The sequence below is a fragment of the Mastacembelus armatus genome, chromosome 6 (assembly GCF_900324485.2).
Source record: "Mastacembelus armatus chromosome 6, fMasArm1.2, whole genome shotgun sequence".
NCBI classification, from domain to species: Eukaryota; Metazoa; Chordata; class Actinopteri; order Synbranchiformes; family Mastacembelidae; genus Mastacembelus; species Mastacembelus armatus.
Genome location: NC_046638.1, coordinates 8,363,868 through 8,380,798, shown reverse-complemented (window position 1 = coordinate 8,380,798; position 16,931 = coordinate 8,363,868). Strand labels below are relative to the sequence as shown.

The following is a 16,931-nucleotide window of genomic DNA, read 5'->3' as shown; positions in this document are numbered from 1 at the left end:
AACAGGGGCAAAGACCAGACTACACTCACATCTGAGCAGGTAATACTTCTAAAAATATTTTCTTTATTGTGTAATACATAAACATGTTCCGCCAAAATATAAAACCATCAGCTGTTTTCATCTCAAATACAGCTTATTTTTTTGTAACTTTGCATTATGTGTGGGGAAATTATAAGTGAAACTAACACAAAGCAGTTTATTACAGATGGACCTGAATTACAAATTACCTGAACACAAAGCACAGCACAAAGGGTCTAATTGTTTAATGGAAGATTTTTGCTTGTGATTTTTAATAAATTAAAGCTAAACGTTTTCCACTTTTCCATTATGAAACACTGAATGTAGAATGATGTACCAAATGGAAATTTTATCTATTTAAAATTAAATCTTCAATACAACAAAGTTTGCAAAAAGTGGAAGTGAACACTTCTCTCTAAATTTGTGAAGACACGTACAGCAATTTGACGAGCCGTAACCTTTTATACTGCTGGCACAGGTGTAATTTTCCACGGCAGACTGTTAACAACCACATGAATATCTGCCTGTTTCATTCCAGCAGCTTTTGTTGTGAAAACCAGCGATCACCCTAAACAGAAAATGCTGCATTCGTGTGTCACTTGAAATTTGGAAACGCCCCCACTGCCACTACAGTCTCCCGTTCGTTTAACTACTATCTACGCTTCGAGTGACGACAAGCAACTAAAAGGTTATACATTTTTAACATGTTTACAGTCAATTCAGGAACGACTAAACCAGACAGGGACTGCGCTAACATCCAAACAGGCTCACATCCTCTTTTCGACAGCCTCGAAAACATATTGTTTATCTTGAGGGAGTTCAGTTAGTGTCAGTTATTCATGATCGTTTCTGATTGGTGGAACCATTGGAAAAGGGGCGGGGCGAACGGCCTAGCTCTCAGCTTGAATTTGGCACCGGTTCCGTCAGTCAATCCGTAGAAGGGCCGCGACTGTTGCAAGTCAACATTAGGGTAAACGCACAGCATAGGTGGTGTTGCTCCTAGCTACTGTCTTCGCCGAGAGATAGTTACTCAAGGATTAATTATCTCTAGAGATTTAAAAGCAGTGCAGGTCAAGGTAAGTCTCCTGTTTTTTTATGTTGCAGTGCAAAGTGTATATGGATATTATATTGTCAAGTCTACGAGTGTTTACCTTATTCACATACTTTGCCATTTTCAACCAAAACGAGGCTAAGTGTGTGGGGAGGGGGGGGGGCGAAATAACAGTTGTCTCTAACGAGGACACTTTCCTGGTTTTTATCTTATTATTTTATCTTCTTCTCCTTCCTGGTTGCGTTTAATGGCTTCAACGTAACATTTAATTTAAATGGACATTGCAGAGATGACTGCTGCCTGTTCGGCCACCCTGTCACTCTCTGGGGAACTTACAGGTTAGCACACCCCAGGCTCGTTTTGGTTTTCAACATGGACGAGAGGTGACATTGACAATTGGCAATATTTTATTACACAACATGCAGCTGAACTCAGTTTAGCCCATGATCACGTAAGGTTCAAAGAAAGATGAAAGTTACCTGTGTCATTACAGTTTTAATGTTGTATTTAATGAGGGCAAAGATTGAAAAGTACATCTCAGAATCTCTTAGTCACGTTAAGCAGCAATATTTTACTTAACAATTTAAGACAAATCACCTTAAAGATCCTCTTCAACTGTTATGAGTTTGCCACTGCAAATTATACTCTTCCCATGTTACAAAAGCTGTGGCTCCCTTGGCAAATCCATAATCAAATTCACTGTTCATTTGATCTGATACTGAAATGCTTCTTGGTTTATCTATAACAACAGTGAGATAAAGGGAAATTTACTTTCTACATTTGATTTTTAAAATTTAATTGTGTTGCTGTAAAATCTGAAGACTTGTATGTTTGAGTCAGATAAAATATAGTGTGATTGATTTTTCGCTAACCACAATGACTTGTCCTTAACCATAGAATGGCTGCACTACATCGTCTGAGGCAGTGCTACTCCTCTGGCATTGCAATCTCTAATCTTCACACAAGCTGCCATGCCTCTGCCAAACAGCATTACAAAATGCTTGTGCTCGGAGGAGGAAGTGGGGGCATTGCAATGAGTGCACGAATGAAGAGGTTGATAGGAGCCGATAATGTGGCTGTTGTGGAGCCCAGTGAGGCAAGGATCCAGTAGATCATGATTTTCATTTGCCATACTTTTTTTTTTTTCTAGCATCAAGTTTCAAAAAACGTTTGGCTCTCATTCATTCAGACCTTAATTCGTGCTTACAGTCCATCAGCAACATAATGTTTCAATAATTTCAGATGCACTACTATCAGCCAATATGGACCCTGGTTGGTGCTGGTGCAAAAAACGTAGCCTCATCAGGCCGTCCCACTGCAAGTGTTATGCCATCTGGAGTGAAGTGGGTGAAATCTAATGTTCAGGAAATAAACCCAGACACAAACACTGTCCAAACAGACGATGGGACTGAAGTATGTTTACTTTAGGAAACTGTTATCTTACTGTTTGTGCATTGGCATTGTAACGTTGCTTCATAATATGTCATCCACTGGCTTGGCTATTGTGTGGTAGTTTGTATATAAGGCTGAATATGTTTAAACATTATAAAAATCTATATGTACCCAGCCTTACATAAACTTTACCTTATATTACAGCTCTCCTATGAGTATTTGATTGTGGCTCTTGGATTACAACTCCATTATGAGAAGGTGAAGTAATGCTTTATTCATTCAACTTCACCTTTACCCAGTAGATTTTTGCTATTGTAAATAAATTCTGTTACATCTCCTTAAACTTACAGTTTCCTTATATGTAGATCAAAGGACTGCCAGAGGGGTTTGAGCATCCAAAGATTGGGTCAAACTACTCAATTAAAACTGTGGAGAAGACATGGAAAGCACTGCAGAATTTCAAAGAAGGGAATGCTGTGTTCACCTTCCCAAATACTCCGGTGAAATGTGCTGGAGCTCCACAAAAGATAATGTATCTATCAGATGCCTATCTCAGAAAGGTACTTAAATTTTGGGAGGTAGTGATAATGTAGTACTATTTGAAAAATTAAGTGTGGTGGTGGTTTATGAAGATGTTTTTTATGTTTCCCAAAGACAGGTAAAAGGGCCAAGGCAAATATAATGTACAACACATCACTACCTGTGCTTTTTGCGGTCAAAAAATATGCTGACTCACTGTGGGACATTGTGAAACACCGTGACCTACATGTGAACCTGAGGCACAATCTGATTGAAGTACGAGCAGACAAGCAAGAAGCTGTGTTTGAAAATCTTGACAAACCAGGCGAAACCAAAGTGTTTGAGGTAACTGTAGTACTGTATGTCAGAGATACCTCAGTATTGACTGCTTTGTAAATTCCTTCTTCTTTAAAACATGAAATGATGATGGCGATGATGATTTTAAGTTGTACTGCCTGTACAGTATGAACAACCTAGTGCATATATACATCTTTGTTTTCCTCAGCTAAATATATATGCCAAATTAGTAAACAAGACACTGGTCAATAATTTTAACACTGTTTTTTTTTTATTAGTATGAAATGCTTCATGTCACACCACCAATGGGGCCTAATTTGGTGATTAAAGGCAGTCCACTGGCTGATGAGGCTGGCTGGTTGGACATCAACAAAGACAACCTCGTACATAAGAGATATCCAAATGTGTTTGGGATTGGAGACTGCACCAATCTGCCCACAAGCAAAACTGGTGCTGCTGTCGGTAAGTGATTATGATGTCATTAGTTTGCACATTGCATCAGCACTATACTCTGTTTCCTCATACATACAGTTATATCTCGTTAACTGCTTGTTCTCATCATAATTATGAAACACACTATCCTCACAAAGGGTATTGCACAAAAACAAATTTACACAAGATTATGAAAGCACATACCACACCCTTGTAAAGCTTGTAATGAAGAGGTCAGTGTTTCCGCTAGAAACATTTTCAGGCATCGTCACAAGAGTATGATAGAGGTTTTTTTTTTTTTTTTTTTTTTTTCCCCCCTCATGCAGCAAAGACTTTTAGTTGGTGCCGACTGCTACTGACAAGTTTGTAACTTTTATAAAACAGACAAAAGAAAGTAGGCGGAATTTAAACCTTTTCTCAGATTACTCTCGAAATTCTTCACACAAGTGCTTCTTCCAAGTTTTGTGAGTAGAAATAAGTGCAAGCAGTGAATGTCATTTAGGAGCGTCATTAGCAAGAAATGTGTTGTTATTATCCTCATTTGAACAATCTACATTTCTTCCCTCTTTGTGGCGGCAGGTTTTGCACCTTGGCTTTGAGTGGCCATTGAGAACAACTCAGAACACATTTGGTTTTTCACTGAGCTAGTGTTTCAAGTATAACCCCACCTTAAGTGTGTAATTAAATCGCTCTTCCAGAAAATATCAAACTTTTAATTTTTTTTTTCATCCATTTTCTATACCCGCTTATTCCTTAACCAGGGTCACGGGATCTGCTGGAGCCTATCCCAGCTCTCTTTCAGGTGGAAAGCAGGGGTACACCCTGGACAGGTCATCAGTCCATCACAGGGCCTTTTTGCCAAACCATTGTTACCTTTTAGGAGTAGCAATATCCATTTTTCCACCCATCCAGCAGTTTTCTTTGTGGTGCATAATTCATATTACAGCCAAATGGTGCTAATAGCATTGTATGGGCAGATCTTAACCTTTGTTGTCTCATTTTTAGCTGCACAGACTGCTATCTTGCACAGAACCATCAGCAGAATACTGAAAAATGAGAAGCCAGATAAGAAAGTATGTGGCATCAAATACAAGTCAGCATTTTCATTTTGAACAGTATTTTCACTTTCTTGTGGAACAAAAATGCAATTACATCATCAGGAATCTCTTTGTTTACAGTATGATGGCTACACCTCATGTCCATTGGTTACAAGCTACAACACTGTAATTCTGGCAGAGTTTGACTATAATGGACAACCACTTGAAACATTTCCCATCAACCAAGCAAAAGAAAGAAGATTGATGTACCACATGAAGGCTGATCTAATGCCTCATCTCTACTGGCATGGGCTGCTCACGTATGTATCGCTAATTAACTTGCTTAGAATTAGTAGTAATGAACCTATATAAACCATTTACTACATTTTTTCTTTATTTCTCTTACGTCAGGGGTCTGTGGGGTGGACCAGGACCATACAGGAAACTCCTTCATCTTGGAATGAAATGATACCACACCATCAGTTTGCATGTTAAGAGTTAGATTTCCTAAACTGTTAGGGAAATATTATCATGAAATTCATTGCTCAAGTGGCTAGTTTGGTAATATTTGTGGCCTAGACATCATAAAAAAATCAAGTTGCATTAACTTACAATCAGGATCAAGCTTCATTTAAACCTGCATTAAATAGTGCTTTTGATTTTTATCTTAGAATACAGTGACTCCTTGTGATGAGAAAGAATTGCTCATCATGCTCATCATGCACTGACAGTTATCACTCCACACTGCAGTTTTACGTAGCTTTTAACTGCTTATAGGTTAAAAAATTTTTTTTTTTTTTTTTTGGGGGGGGGGGGGGGGGGGGGGGTTGAACCCGAGGTGGTGCTGCTTTAATTAATCGCATTATTGAACTCACAGTGAGAATTTTGTTGGAGCTGAAAATATTTTGTACAATATTCTTGTTACTTAATAATTTGCGGCAATGTACTTTTACAGGCCAGGAGTTTTCATCAAAACCCCATTGCCAGGTTAAAGTCCACCACGTTCTTGAGAAATTTACTTTGCTTTTGCAGAGTATACAGTCTATCTGCACGAGGTTCATCCATTAATTAGACTGTGTGAGATGTTTCGTGTTTTCTTTGACTATTATATTTTCATCCATATGTTCTTTACTACCAGTCTTAAACTCTTAGAGTTAGCTTCTACTTCTAAACTGTTAAACATAGTTAGTGGTTAGGATGTCTGCTATTACTTTTCATGCTGATGTATTATGGTTGATTTCTTTTTTTTTTTATGATTAGTTGTATGAAATATATAAATTTTCAGTTTGTGTGGTGGTCTATGGTAAAATGGAAGTGTTATTTTTATATATATATATATATATATATACTTCAAATCACTAAAATTCTCACAAATTGACAGCTAGAAATATGCTTTCACTTATACCATAATGAACACATTTCAGACATGAGAGCATATATTCAGCTTTGTCAAATCAGGTACAATTAATTAATAAAATTTTAAAGAAGAGTTTGTTTGAACGGTAATCTATGAGAGGGCACCTATCAGTCTTTAATTTGTGGCTGTGGCTTAATATAAACAAACTGATGTAACTCAAATATTTCATCCAATTGAAACCAAATTTGGCTTTTGTGTAAAGAATGGGATAGTGAGTAATTGAATACCATTTCCATTTGCTTCACCATGTCACTATAGGTACATATCACTACAACTCCCACATATTTACAGCATGAAACATGCCTATAATATCTTAAGTGTATGTAGGCCGTGTATTCAAGGTATTTGTATTAGGTATAATCAAATAGGTAATATTTTGGGCAGTATTTCTTTTGAATGTTGATTAAGAGGGGAGTACATAAAATCTAAATCTCTTGCCCTATAAAGGACTGCCCTTCATATTGTAACATGTTGACTGGCGCCACCATGTGGGTAGGTACATCCCTGTACGTCTTTCTCCACAGTCTCTTATTCCCATATGTTTACAGCTGTAAATGTCCTTTCACTTCTACATAATACACTTGATTAATTCCCTGAGCAGCAGCAGAAACCTTCAGCAATCACAATGCATTTTCTCCAGAAAAAGCACATTATATATATTTTTTTATTTTATTTTAAAAGTCTTTCAAGTGTGTTTTCAGTTTAAAAAGCATCTGATCTGTGACAAAACTTTTCTGACAAGTTTAATGTTGATGTATGCTACTAAACATTTTGTACTGATTGTTATCTTTGAGAAGGTTTGACAAATAACATGCAAATGACTACTGCTTTCTCTTACATTCAAACATCAACATGAGAAATAGTTTTGTACATAGTAATTTTCTATCCACACTAAAGGTATAAACATCTTGTTGATCATAGAGTCCTTTCAGTGTTGTATCAAAAAAGGTTAATTGCACATTAGTCTTTAGAATGGCTGTATAGATTTACAAACCTAATGATACTGAAGTAAAAACTTTATAAAAAATGCAAATAATGTACTCAGTATAGTTTCAGTTTTATAATAGGATTTTATGGTATTTTACATCCAATATAACTACAACAGTATTTAATGTTACATGTGACAGTTGTGATTTCTGTGTGGTATTATTTATTTGAAGGTTTTATTAGTTTAAGGGCACAATGGCACACACATGGGTTTGAAACTCTTTACATTTTACATTTCACAGGAAACTGACTGATTACCATTATAAAAATTACTGTCACCTGCCTTTCACAGTAATGTTGAACCCAAAGGTGAAAACATATTTATGCATAGATTAGAAAATAATAAATCAAACAACGGTGTGATCAATGTTCATTATATTTAGGGATGTTGTAGTCACACAACAATACCACCAGGCATAAAGTGTGGCAGCGACCCTCCAGCTGCGCGCACGTACCAAAGCCATTTTCCTGTTGACTCTGCTCGCGGCCACGTTGGTGCCGTGACGCGCGTGTCGCATTATCGTGCGCAGCGCCAACGTCGTGTTTGTGATGAGGCGGGAAATGGCGTCCGCAGACATGGTCGATCTGTGACTAGCTACCGAGCGACTGATAGCTGGCAGCAACCCACCGCGGCTCGACCTCTATTGGTGGTTGCCACGGTCGCGGCCGAGGGCTGACAACGCTGCGACAGGTTTTGAAGAGCTTCCTAGACCGTTGGTGAGTAACGGACAACGTCAAAATGTAAACAAAAAAGGTTTGTCCCCCTGATAGCCCGACTAGCGGCTAATGTTAGCCAGCGAAGGGGGCGTAGTCTAATGGCTGAAAATAGTTATGGGAGCGAACAAAATGACGCGTTAGCAGCTCCGTAGCTAGCTGTTATGTAGCTCTGTTTTACTGGGGAATAGCTGCGTAGTTTGCGCATTAATCCTGAATATGTTAACGGGGACACGTGTGAGATGTGCTGTGGGGACTTAGGTGGCTCATGTCACGGCTGTGCTTTCGCTGCCACTGGGGTTTCGTTAGCCTGAATGCTAACTAAGTGTAGCCACCGCTGTTAGCCACGGAACCTGCTGACAGCATCTGGCTTAACGCTGTTAGCGTAGCTGTAAAACGGATAACAGATGATTTAAAAAGACAAGTGGCCACACAACCTCAGTCTTTTCCGACCGCATGTGGGACATATTAGCAGCTGGCTAACGATACCGATAGCTGACGTCGTTTGTGTTTCACAGCCTGTCCGATGTTAACGTTACATAACGATAGTCCACGGTGCTGTTTGCTGTCAGATCCTCATTATCAACACAATTAGCGTATAGAAGTGCAACAGGGATGAGCAGACACACAAACAGAAAGAGGCGTTTGAACATATTACACACTTCATATACACTATACGCCGCCCACTTCACTGACCGCTCTGTGTGACGTTCATTTGATTTGATAACTTGGGCTCCTCACTTTGTTTACAGTCTTGTTAAATGACTGTGACAGCTGATTTGTTGACTGACGCTGGGGTAATACTGCCTTGACTCTTTACATAAATGTCACTCACTTTATTGAGAGAACAGTAGAGATATAAGTCTGGTTGTTGTCATTGTTTAACCCACAGATCTGATCTTGCTTCAACATAGTCCACAACTGATGATATTTAGGAGCCATACGTCTGATTTACAATTCATAGATGGTGCGTTTTAGGCCAGTAAGTTATAATACTAATAAGGTCCTGTTGTACCCATAAATTGCTAGTGTAATTATAGTTTTTGGTCAAGAAAAGTGGAAACAGGAACTGAAAAGTTGCCAACAAAAATAGATGATAACATGATAGGAAATCATGTTAAAACACTTCTAATTTTGTGACCTCTATCTTTGCAGGTCAAAAGTAAAGCCCAAACTACAAATATACACAATCACATATGCCGCTATTACCACATATCACACAAGTTTAAACTGTAAAATGGTTTGCTCACTGAATACTTTGGTGATGATGCATATTAACCAGATTTAATAGATCCTTGTTTGTGGCTTGTTTATATTGCCAAATAATATTTTTAATCAACATCAATATCTGTTTTAAAAATAGAATATCTTTTGTGCTGTACCCAAGAGATTTTCAGGTACTGACATAATCACTTTAAAAAATTCTCCCAGAAAAGATTTCAAATTAGAGGGCAGTCAAATAGCATATCTTCCACTTGCAATCGATGACATTGTTTAAGCAATGCTTGGTACAAACCAGTCAAACAAGCCCCCCCAAAAAATAAAAAAAAAAATATTAAAAAAATAAGCATACAGATCAAGGTTCAGACTTCACTTGATTTCCTAAAGTAATAAATATAGACATATGAATGTTTTTCTTTTCTCCTGTCAGATTTTTCTATGTGACGCTGAGGCATGATGAGGCTGAGAGTGCGTAAAGCTCCTCAGCAGCCGAACCGAGGCCATCGAAACCACCTGTCTCCGGCCAAACGGAAACACTGTGAAGTGGAACCATCACCGGTGAGGGGTCGAGGCAAAATGCAGAAGAATGAAACAGGCTTGTTCTCCACCATAAAGAAATTCATACGTGGAAATGCTGTCAAGGTGGGCCCACATTAGGATTCACAACTCTTTTTTTTTTTTTTTTTTTTTTTTAATCGTTTTGTTTTATCTCCTATAACAATAAAAACACACTGTAACAGCACATACACACTTTTTTACAGAAAGAAATGGCACGTCTGATGCTGCTTTGTGATGATAAGAAACAGTGATGCACACATTGTAGCTAGCAGTCATTTAAGACTAAACAGAAGTTACCATACTTCAGGCCATGTTATAAGTTTAAGGTGTTCATTTTAGCAGTTCTTGTAACTCAGATGTTCTTGTATAGTTTGTCTACATTGACATACTCTGAGGAACGTGATTCAATTACAGCCATTAGCTTTCATGAGATTTTCCATAATTTCTAATCTTGTAATTTGTAATTTTGTAAGATTTTTTAGATGTTGAGATAGTGGTAGCATGATTTTATTGCTGTTCTGAAAATATGCCACCATAATATATTTTAAAGACCTGCCAATGTGTGTGTGTTTTATATTATAATAATTTGGAACTTTTCAGATTGAAAGACAAGACATCTACCAAAAGCTGAAATTGTATGAACAATTTGTAACTGGGTCTTATCCCTGTTCTATTTTTCTTAGGTGGAGCAGGATATTCCTGCCAAGAGGAGTCGTATTGATTGTAATTCTGATGGCAATCTAATTACTTCAACACCACAGACTAGAGGCCTTTCCAACAAATCAGTCTCCAGAGTTTGTCGCAAAAGTCAGAATAAAGGTATGACAGACCCAGATCAAGTGCAGCACAACACACCATATACGTTACATATTCATAAAAATCATAACACAAATATATACTAAAAAAAATACAGATATTTTGTCTTCAAGGTTTATTTTCTTATTGTTCTAGACACAATGACCTGCAACAGTAAGCCCATGAAACCTAACGGTAAATTAGATGCCCCTGTCGAGGCAGCGAGCAGCCCACCACGCACAACCCTACTGGGAACCATCTTTTCTCCAGTCTTCAACTTTTTTTCACCAGCAAGTAAAACTGGTAACACAATAAAATCCTTACAGATTTGATGTCTTAAAATAGATTTTTAAAAAAACTAAGTATTTTAGTTTTGGTTAAACAGATTGGAAGAGAACCTTTGTGATATGTAACTAAAAGTTTTCCAGTGACCAAAATGTACTGACTGCTCTTGTCCTGTGGATTCAGCTACTCCTGGGTCAGACTCTCCTGGGCAGGCGATGGAGGCAGAGGAAATCATGAAACAGCTAGACATTGAGCAGGCAGAAGAAATGCCAAGCAGCACTCTAACATCCACAGAGGGCATCACTCCATGTCACACTGCCCTGATGTTGCCACAGAAACTTCAGATTACCTCTGATACAACCATCGAAGAAGGAGAGATTGTCACTGAAGCTGACATCCCCCCATTAACTGGTATAACCACTCTCACATTAAGCCTCATTCATGTAATATGGGAAACCATCTTGGCATGAAACATAAGTAAGGGCAGGCTCATGTGGCAGATGATTTATATATTTTAGACACATCTGAGTCAAAGTGTAGACAGTTCTAATTATTTACACTGGGTTTATAACATACATCAATGGTCTTTTGAGAGGTGTTGATAAAACATTTATGATCATTTTGAAAGATGTACTTTCTGCTGCTGCTGAAATGTACTGCAGTATACCAAGAGTTGTGTGCTATTCAGCCTTGCCTCTTACATGTAAATGGGCTGTACAAAATAATACAAACACCTTCTAGTGTAATGTGTGTCAGTGCTGATTTCTAAGTGCCGAGAGAGTAAAGAACAGCCTGTAGAAAATTCTCCAGTGATGCTGGATGAGATACTGCTTTGATGTAAGGAGCATGTGCCTATGAAGTTTGCTGAGAACGTAACCTTTTCAACTTTGTTCCATCTCTCTCTTCAACAGCTCCAGGTTGTATGCCAGACGGTGGTTATCCACAAGCATTACCTTCAGTTCCTGCAGAAACCTCATATGATGAGGACTGGGAAGTCTTTGATCCGTAAGTAGATCCACATCATTTTTAAACAGTTTGACAATCGTAGCTATTTATTTAAGAAAAATTCTAAAAATAGATGATTGATTTGCTATAAGATCTGTTGCGTGATTCGACACAGCCAAGGTAACATTGCATTTTACTGCCTGCTGCAATGAGAGACTTTCAACCACTGGATGGCAGCACAAACAGGACTTTGAGCCAATGAATGGCTGCATTGACACCACAACTGTACTTCACTTTCACATTTCAGCTGATTAACCGATGTATGAAGATAATATTAGCATTTATGTTCCTATACACTATATTTAAACTTGCATTGTTTTGTTTTTTTGCGTGTTGCTCTGGGTCATCCTTGTTAGTTCTGTTAAATGAAGCGTCTTTTTATGGTTTCTCGGCTTCAAGGTACTTCTTCATCAAGCATGTGCCTCCACTGACAGAAGAGCAGTTAACACGCAAACCAGCGTTACCTTTGAAAACACGCAGCACACCAGAGTTCTCTCTCGTCTTGGATCTGGTGAGCACTGGAAGGTTTTTTTGTATTGTATCAAATATTAAAAATAAATTGACTGTAGTGGATTTTTATGCTGAACTTCATTTTCCCCTGCTTTCAGGATGAAACTCTGGTTCACTGTAGTTTGAATGAGCTAGAAGATGCAGCCCTGACTTTCCCTGTGCTATTTCAAGATGTAATATACCAGGTACTAACTGATAACTGCTGCTCTTTAATCAAAAGGTCTCTGCTGTTTTGCTTCTGTGATTACATTTCTTTTGTTTGCTCTCTCTTTTTTTTTTTTTTCAATTTGAAGGTGTATGTTCGTTTGAGGCCCTTTTTCCGTGAGTTTCTCGAGCGTATGTCTCAAAAGTATGAGGTGAGATGTCTCTTCATTACTAAGAGGCTCCAAACATTAATTGTTGAATCTTACCTGCTTTACTTTAACATATGACAAATATATTGCATTTCCATTAACATTTCAGATTATTCTCTTCACGGCTTCAAAGAAAGTCTACGCTGACAAGTTGCTCAACATCCTGGACCCAAAAAAACAGCTGGTCAGGTGAGTAAACCCTTAAGCCTCAGAAGAAGCTGGTTGGTGATTTAGCAAGATGTGCAGTTACATTCAACACCCATGACACAACTAGTAGAACTGACTAGCTTTGTTTGACACTCAGCCTTAGGAGGCAATTGAAAATAAATAAATGTAGCTTGTCAAAGGGACAAAGAGCACTCTAACTCCTCTCTGTATTTTACAGCCTTTTAAATAGTTCTACAGATAAATGCTGAATGTCTATAAAACAACGTTGGTGTTTGACACGAAAAAACACTTCCTGAAGGTTTTTGTTGTGAATCATTGAAGTTAAGCATCAAAATATGTATCAGAGTCTCTCTTAATTCTTCACACACACACACCCACACTTTCTGATCTTGCCCTCCACACGTCAGACTTTTATTGTGTTGAGATCTTCAGCCATAAATACAACATGTAAAGTAATTAACTTCCTTTTCCTTCTCTGAAATGAACACAAAAGAAGATTAACCTGTTTGCAGACATTTACTCTTCACTGTACTGGTTAATGCTTGTATCAGCTGCTGGAATATTTGCTTGATATAATTGTGAATGCCATTTGTCTTGAGAGTACGCCTGTAAACTGTTCACTTAACCTGTGGCCTTTAGAAATGGTTCTGTTGGGTTTTAGTCGCTCTGTTTTTATTTAAGGACTTAACTTATTAACTTGTATATTTTAACAGAGGGGCATTTTTCTTTGTGTTGTTCAGACATAGGCTATTTCGTGAGCACTGTGTGTGTGTTCAAGGAAATTATATTAAAGACCTAAACATTCTTGGACGAGACCTTTCCAAGACGATAATAATTGACAACTCACCCCAAGCCTTTGCTTATCAGGTAAACACCACCTATATATATATGTAATAAAAAGTTCCTTTTTTTTTTTTTTTTTAAACAACTTCCTGTGTCACAGTAATGCTAGCAGAGATTTTGTCTTTTTCAGCTTTCCAATGGAATACCTATAGAGAGCTGGTTTGTGGATAGAAATGACAATGAGCTTCTAAAGCTTGTTCCTTTCCTTGAGAAGCTTGTGGAAATGGTACGTATTTTGACTTTGAACTCTTTGGCCTCTGCCTCCTCTCTTTCAGGACTAGGTGGCATGATCTCAAGACTGGATGCACTGATGCACAGTCCCGTTAATAGTTACAGATGCTCTGGCTGATTATAAGTGACAATGTCATCAATGCTGAGTAGCTTCAAAAGGACCTATATTTTGTGATAAATTTGAAGATGAATGTGGGTCAAATCAGTAGGTGTAAGTACAATCCTGATGACAAAGGTCATTGGAATGCAGTTTGAGCACCCTGTAGTATGTCAAGCTCATTGTAAAGTACTGACTCATTTTTTTAAAAGTCCCTATATCTTTTTGTGTTGTAGTTTTTGAATTCTTCCATCTGTTTCCTCTATCACAGAATGAAGATGTCAGACCACACATCCGAGAGAGGTATCGTTTGCATGACCTCCTTCCTCCAGACTGAGGACGTCTGTTCATTATGGTATCAACGGTGAAAAAAAAAAAGGGGGTCCTAGAAGGATATATTCAATGGATGTTTGTTTGCAAACACAACATTGCCATTATTATTATTTTTTAAATCATGCAAAAAAAAGAAAAAAGAAAGCTATGTTGGAATCAAAAAACCCTGGATGTTTTTATACATTCACATTTGACCAGACTCAGAACAAACAGCCCTGCTTGTTGCAGTGGCTTCTTCACATTTTTTGCTCACTTCTTTTTAGTGAAGAATGCCTTCTGGAGGGTATTTTGTCTTTTAAGAACCATTTTGGACTGACAAAACTGAATGTCATGCAGTGTTGGATTATATGGACCTTGCTGGTTTTAGCCTGACCTGGAATGGCCAGTCAAACCTGTATAATATTCACTCTATTTACCTGTAAATATATGTACATATTTTTTTTTTTTCTTCAAGGTTTTTAAGTCCATTTTATTTTCACTCCAGATTTGAGTATGTATTCTTTGATTAAGTTGCTTTTATAAACCAAGAAAATGTTAGTGTGTTTTGTTTGAAGTTGTTGATAAACGGCTGCTTTTCTGTTGTATGCCTGCATTATTCTTGTGATGCTTTACTCCATTACATGCAAGTCTCTGTAATAAGGTGCAGTTTTAAAAACGTGTCTTTGGGAGGAAGATTTTTCTGAAATAATATTTTAAAACCATGTAATGTAAGCTAGAATAGGGACTCAACTGAATACAAAGCCATAATGGCCAAACAATAATTTTGGAGATTTGTATTTGAGAATCAATTTCTGATTTCGACACCTTGGTCCTCCTCTTTGGTGATGGGGGAGTGGGATGGGGGAGGGGTGGTGGGGTTCAGGCATCTTGCACTTTGACATCCAGCCCTTTGTAAGTTGTTAAAATCTTGTCACTTTTCTACACAGGTGTGTATCACCTCAGTTTGTTATGTGAGGGAGGACAAAAATTAAATTGTAGCACCAGCAAATTGCCAACATGTTTGCTTTGAAATCTTGTTTTCCGAGACGTCTTGTGTGTGGGATCTTTATGACGTAGGAGTCAGAGGTTTTACTATTGATTGATCACTCCTGTTGTATTCAGTGTTACTCAGTGGTTTCCTTGAAAATAAATACATTTTTATACGACTCAAGCATCCTTCTAATAATTCCATGCATAATAGGTACATAAACTTGGCACTATTTGCGAACGTGGTGATTCTTTATATCATGTTGGCCACAGGCAGTAACTTACTCCAATATAACAAAGCAGTATACACTCAAATATAAAAGAAATGGACCCTGAAAAGAAAAGCTTTAACCAAAATCTAATTGTTCACTGATCACACTTTTGCAGGATGTTTGCTTTTCTATAAAAGTATTAAACTTTCTCAGTAAAAGCTGTTGAAGCTATAAAAAGTCTTGAATTCCTATTGCAGCACATTTTCACTGAACTGCCAAGGGGGCTATACATGTCACTGTGGTGACATGATTATGCTAGAAGACGTTCAATCCTGAATCAGCATAATGAATGGTTAGAAAACACTGTCAGCTTCTTACAGTATCTATGAAGGTCATTGATTATTGTGTTAAATATGTATAACACTATAAAAGCAGCCGTGGTGGTGCCTCCTAGCACGCACACATTTTCTTCAGAAAATATAGATGATCACTTTATTTGTTATATTAAATAACATGACTCAAACAAGCATCAGAGGGACAATTTAGTACACAAATTCAAATTCAAAGAATCATGTGTGGCTTTGTTGAGAAGATACCAATGATATATTGATCTGATAAGTCACAGGACAGATTATTGTGGAAATGATGAAAAGTGGAGAGCCAGCCTCCGGTTGGTGCAGGCCAGGGTCTCTGTCCACGGTGCTGAAAGTTCCCTCTGGTCTTTCTTTGTTGGCTGAATCCATGCAAAATGAGCCAAAAATTAACTTCTAGCAACTTCTTCTTTCCCTTTCAGCTTACTCCCATTCAGGGTCAGATCAATTAAGCCACATTGGGGATTTGGCACAAGTTTTACACCAGATACCCTTCCTGATGCAATCTCAGTGTCTGAGGATAGTAGCCCCTGATCTGTCAAGTTGATTTCCCATCCAAGTACTAATCAGGCATGGCCCTGCTTAGCTTCCAAGAGTAGGTGCTATTGGGTACTCACACTTCAGTGCAGCTGCTAAATTGGTTTTACTATGTCAGGTCGTCATAAATTAGTCTTACTATGGCAGGTTGTCATAAATGAGTCTTACTATGGCAGGTTGTCATAAATTAGTCTTACTATGGCAGGTTGTCATAAATTAGTCTTACTATGGCAGGTTGTCATAAATGAGTCTTACTATGGCAGGTTGTCATAAATTAGTCTTACTATGGCAGGTTGTCATAAATTAGTCTTACTATGGCAGGTTGTCATAAATTAGTCTTACTATGGCAGGTTGTCATAAATGAGTCTTACTAGAGTAGGTCATTATAAATTAGCCTTACCATAGCAGGTTGTCATAAATGAGTCTTACTATGGCAGGTTGTCATAAATTAGTCTTACTATGGCAGGTAGTCATAAATTAGTCTTACTAGAGTAGGTCATTATAAATTAGCCTTACCATAGCAGGTTGTCATAAATGAGTCTTACTAGACCGGGTCGTCAGAAATTTGTCTTACTATGGCAG

At 37.9% G+C, this 16,931-nt stretch overlaps 2 protein-coding genes across 4 annotated transcripts; both read left to right on the top strand.

Moving 5' to 3' along the window:
- The first annotated feature begins 662 nt into the window (after positions 1 to 662).
- sqor (sulfide quinone oxidoreductase) lies at positions 663 to 5,421 on the top strand. 3 transcript variants are annotated; one of them, XM_026312229.2, is made up of 11 exons: positions 803 to 1,094; positions 1,357 to 1,407; positions 1,967 to 2,165; positions 2,312 to 2,482; positions 2,666 to 2,719; positions 2,827 to 3,021; positions 3,116 to 3,325; positions 3,556 to 3,739; positions 4,715 to 4,782; positions 4,888 to 5,066; positions 5,158 to 5,421. In XM_026312229.2, the coding sequence occupies exons 3-11, from the start codon at positions 1,968 to 1,970 to the stop codon at positions 5,213 to 5,215; spliced, it is 1,317 nt and encodes a 438-aa protein (XP_026168014.1). In that variant the 5' UTR covers positions 803 to 1,094; positions 1,357 to 1,407; position 1,967; the 3' UTR covers positions 5,216 to 5,421. The 3 variants fall into 3 exon arrangements, with proteins under 3 accessions (XP_026168015.1, XP_026168014.1, XP_026168013.1); XM_026312230.1 differs by lacking the exons at positions 803 to 1,094; positions 1,357 to 1,407 and adding an exon at positions 663 to 706; XM_026312228.2 differs by lacking the exon at positions 1,357 to 1,407 and having other exon boundaries at positions 805 to 1,094.
- Positions 5,422 to 7,465: 2,044 nt separating this feature from the next.
- Positions 7,466 to 15,408, top strand: ctdspl2a (CTD (carboxy-terminal domain, RNA polymerase II, polypeptide A) small phosphatase like 2a). Its single transcript, XM_026312137.1, has 13 exons — positions 7,466 to 7,867; positions 9,516 to 9,727; positions 10,327 to 10,462; positions 10,595 to 10,741; positions 10,907 to 11,134; positions 11,635 to 11,728; positions 12,128 to 12,239; positions 12,337 to 12,423; positions 12,532 to 12,594; positions 12,701 to 12,780; positions 13,500 to 13,626; positions 13,733 to 13,828; positions 14,202 to 15,408. Exons 2-13 carry the CDS (start codon positions 9,539 to 9,541, stop codon positions 14,265 to 14,267), a joined length of 1,425 nt encoding a protein of 474 aa, XP_026167922.1. The 5' UTR covers positions 7,466 to 7,867; positions 9,516 to 9,538; the 3' UTR covers positions 14,268 to 15,408.
- The last annotated feature ends 1,523 nt before the right edge of the window (positions 15,409 to 16,931 follow it).

What these genes read in the sequence shown, in the direction of transcription:
- sqor (XM_026312230.1), top strand. Translation starts at nt 1,968, where the DNA reads ATGGCTGCACTACATCGTCTGAGGCAGTGCTACTCCTCTGGCATTGCA. An exon ending in CTGTTGTGGAGCCCAGTGAG is followed by an intron (nt 2,166 to 2,311) that starts GCAAGGATCCAG and finishes CAATAATTTCAG; the next exon opens with ATGCACTACTATCAGCCAAT. An exon ending in TACTGGCATGGGCTGCTCAC is followed by an intron (nt 5,067 to 5,157) that starts GTATGTATCGCT and finishes CTCTTACGTCAG; the next exon opens with GGGTCTGTGGGGTGGACCAG.
- ctdspl2a (XM_026312137.1), top strand. Translation starts at nt 9,539, where the DNA reads ATGATGAGGCTGAGAGTGCGTAAAGCTCCTCAGCAGCCGAACCGAGGC. An exon ending in TTCACCAGCAAGTAAAACTG is followed by an intron (nt 10,742 to 10,906) that starts GTAACACAATAA and finishes CTGTGGATTCAG; the next exon opens with CTACTCCTGGGTCAGACTCT. An exon ending in TTGAGAAGCTTGTGGAAATG is followed by an intron (nt 13,829 to 14,201) that starts GTACGTATTTTG and finishes CCTCTATCACAG; the next exon opens with AATGAAGATGTCAGACCACA.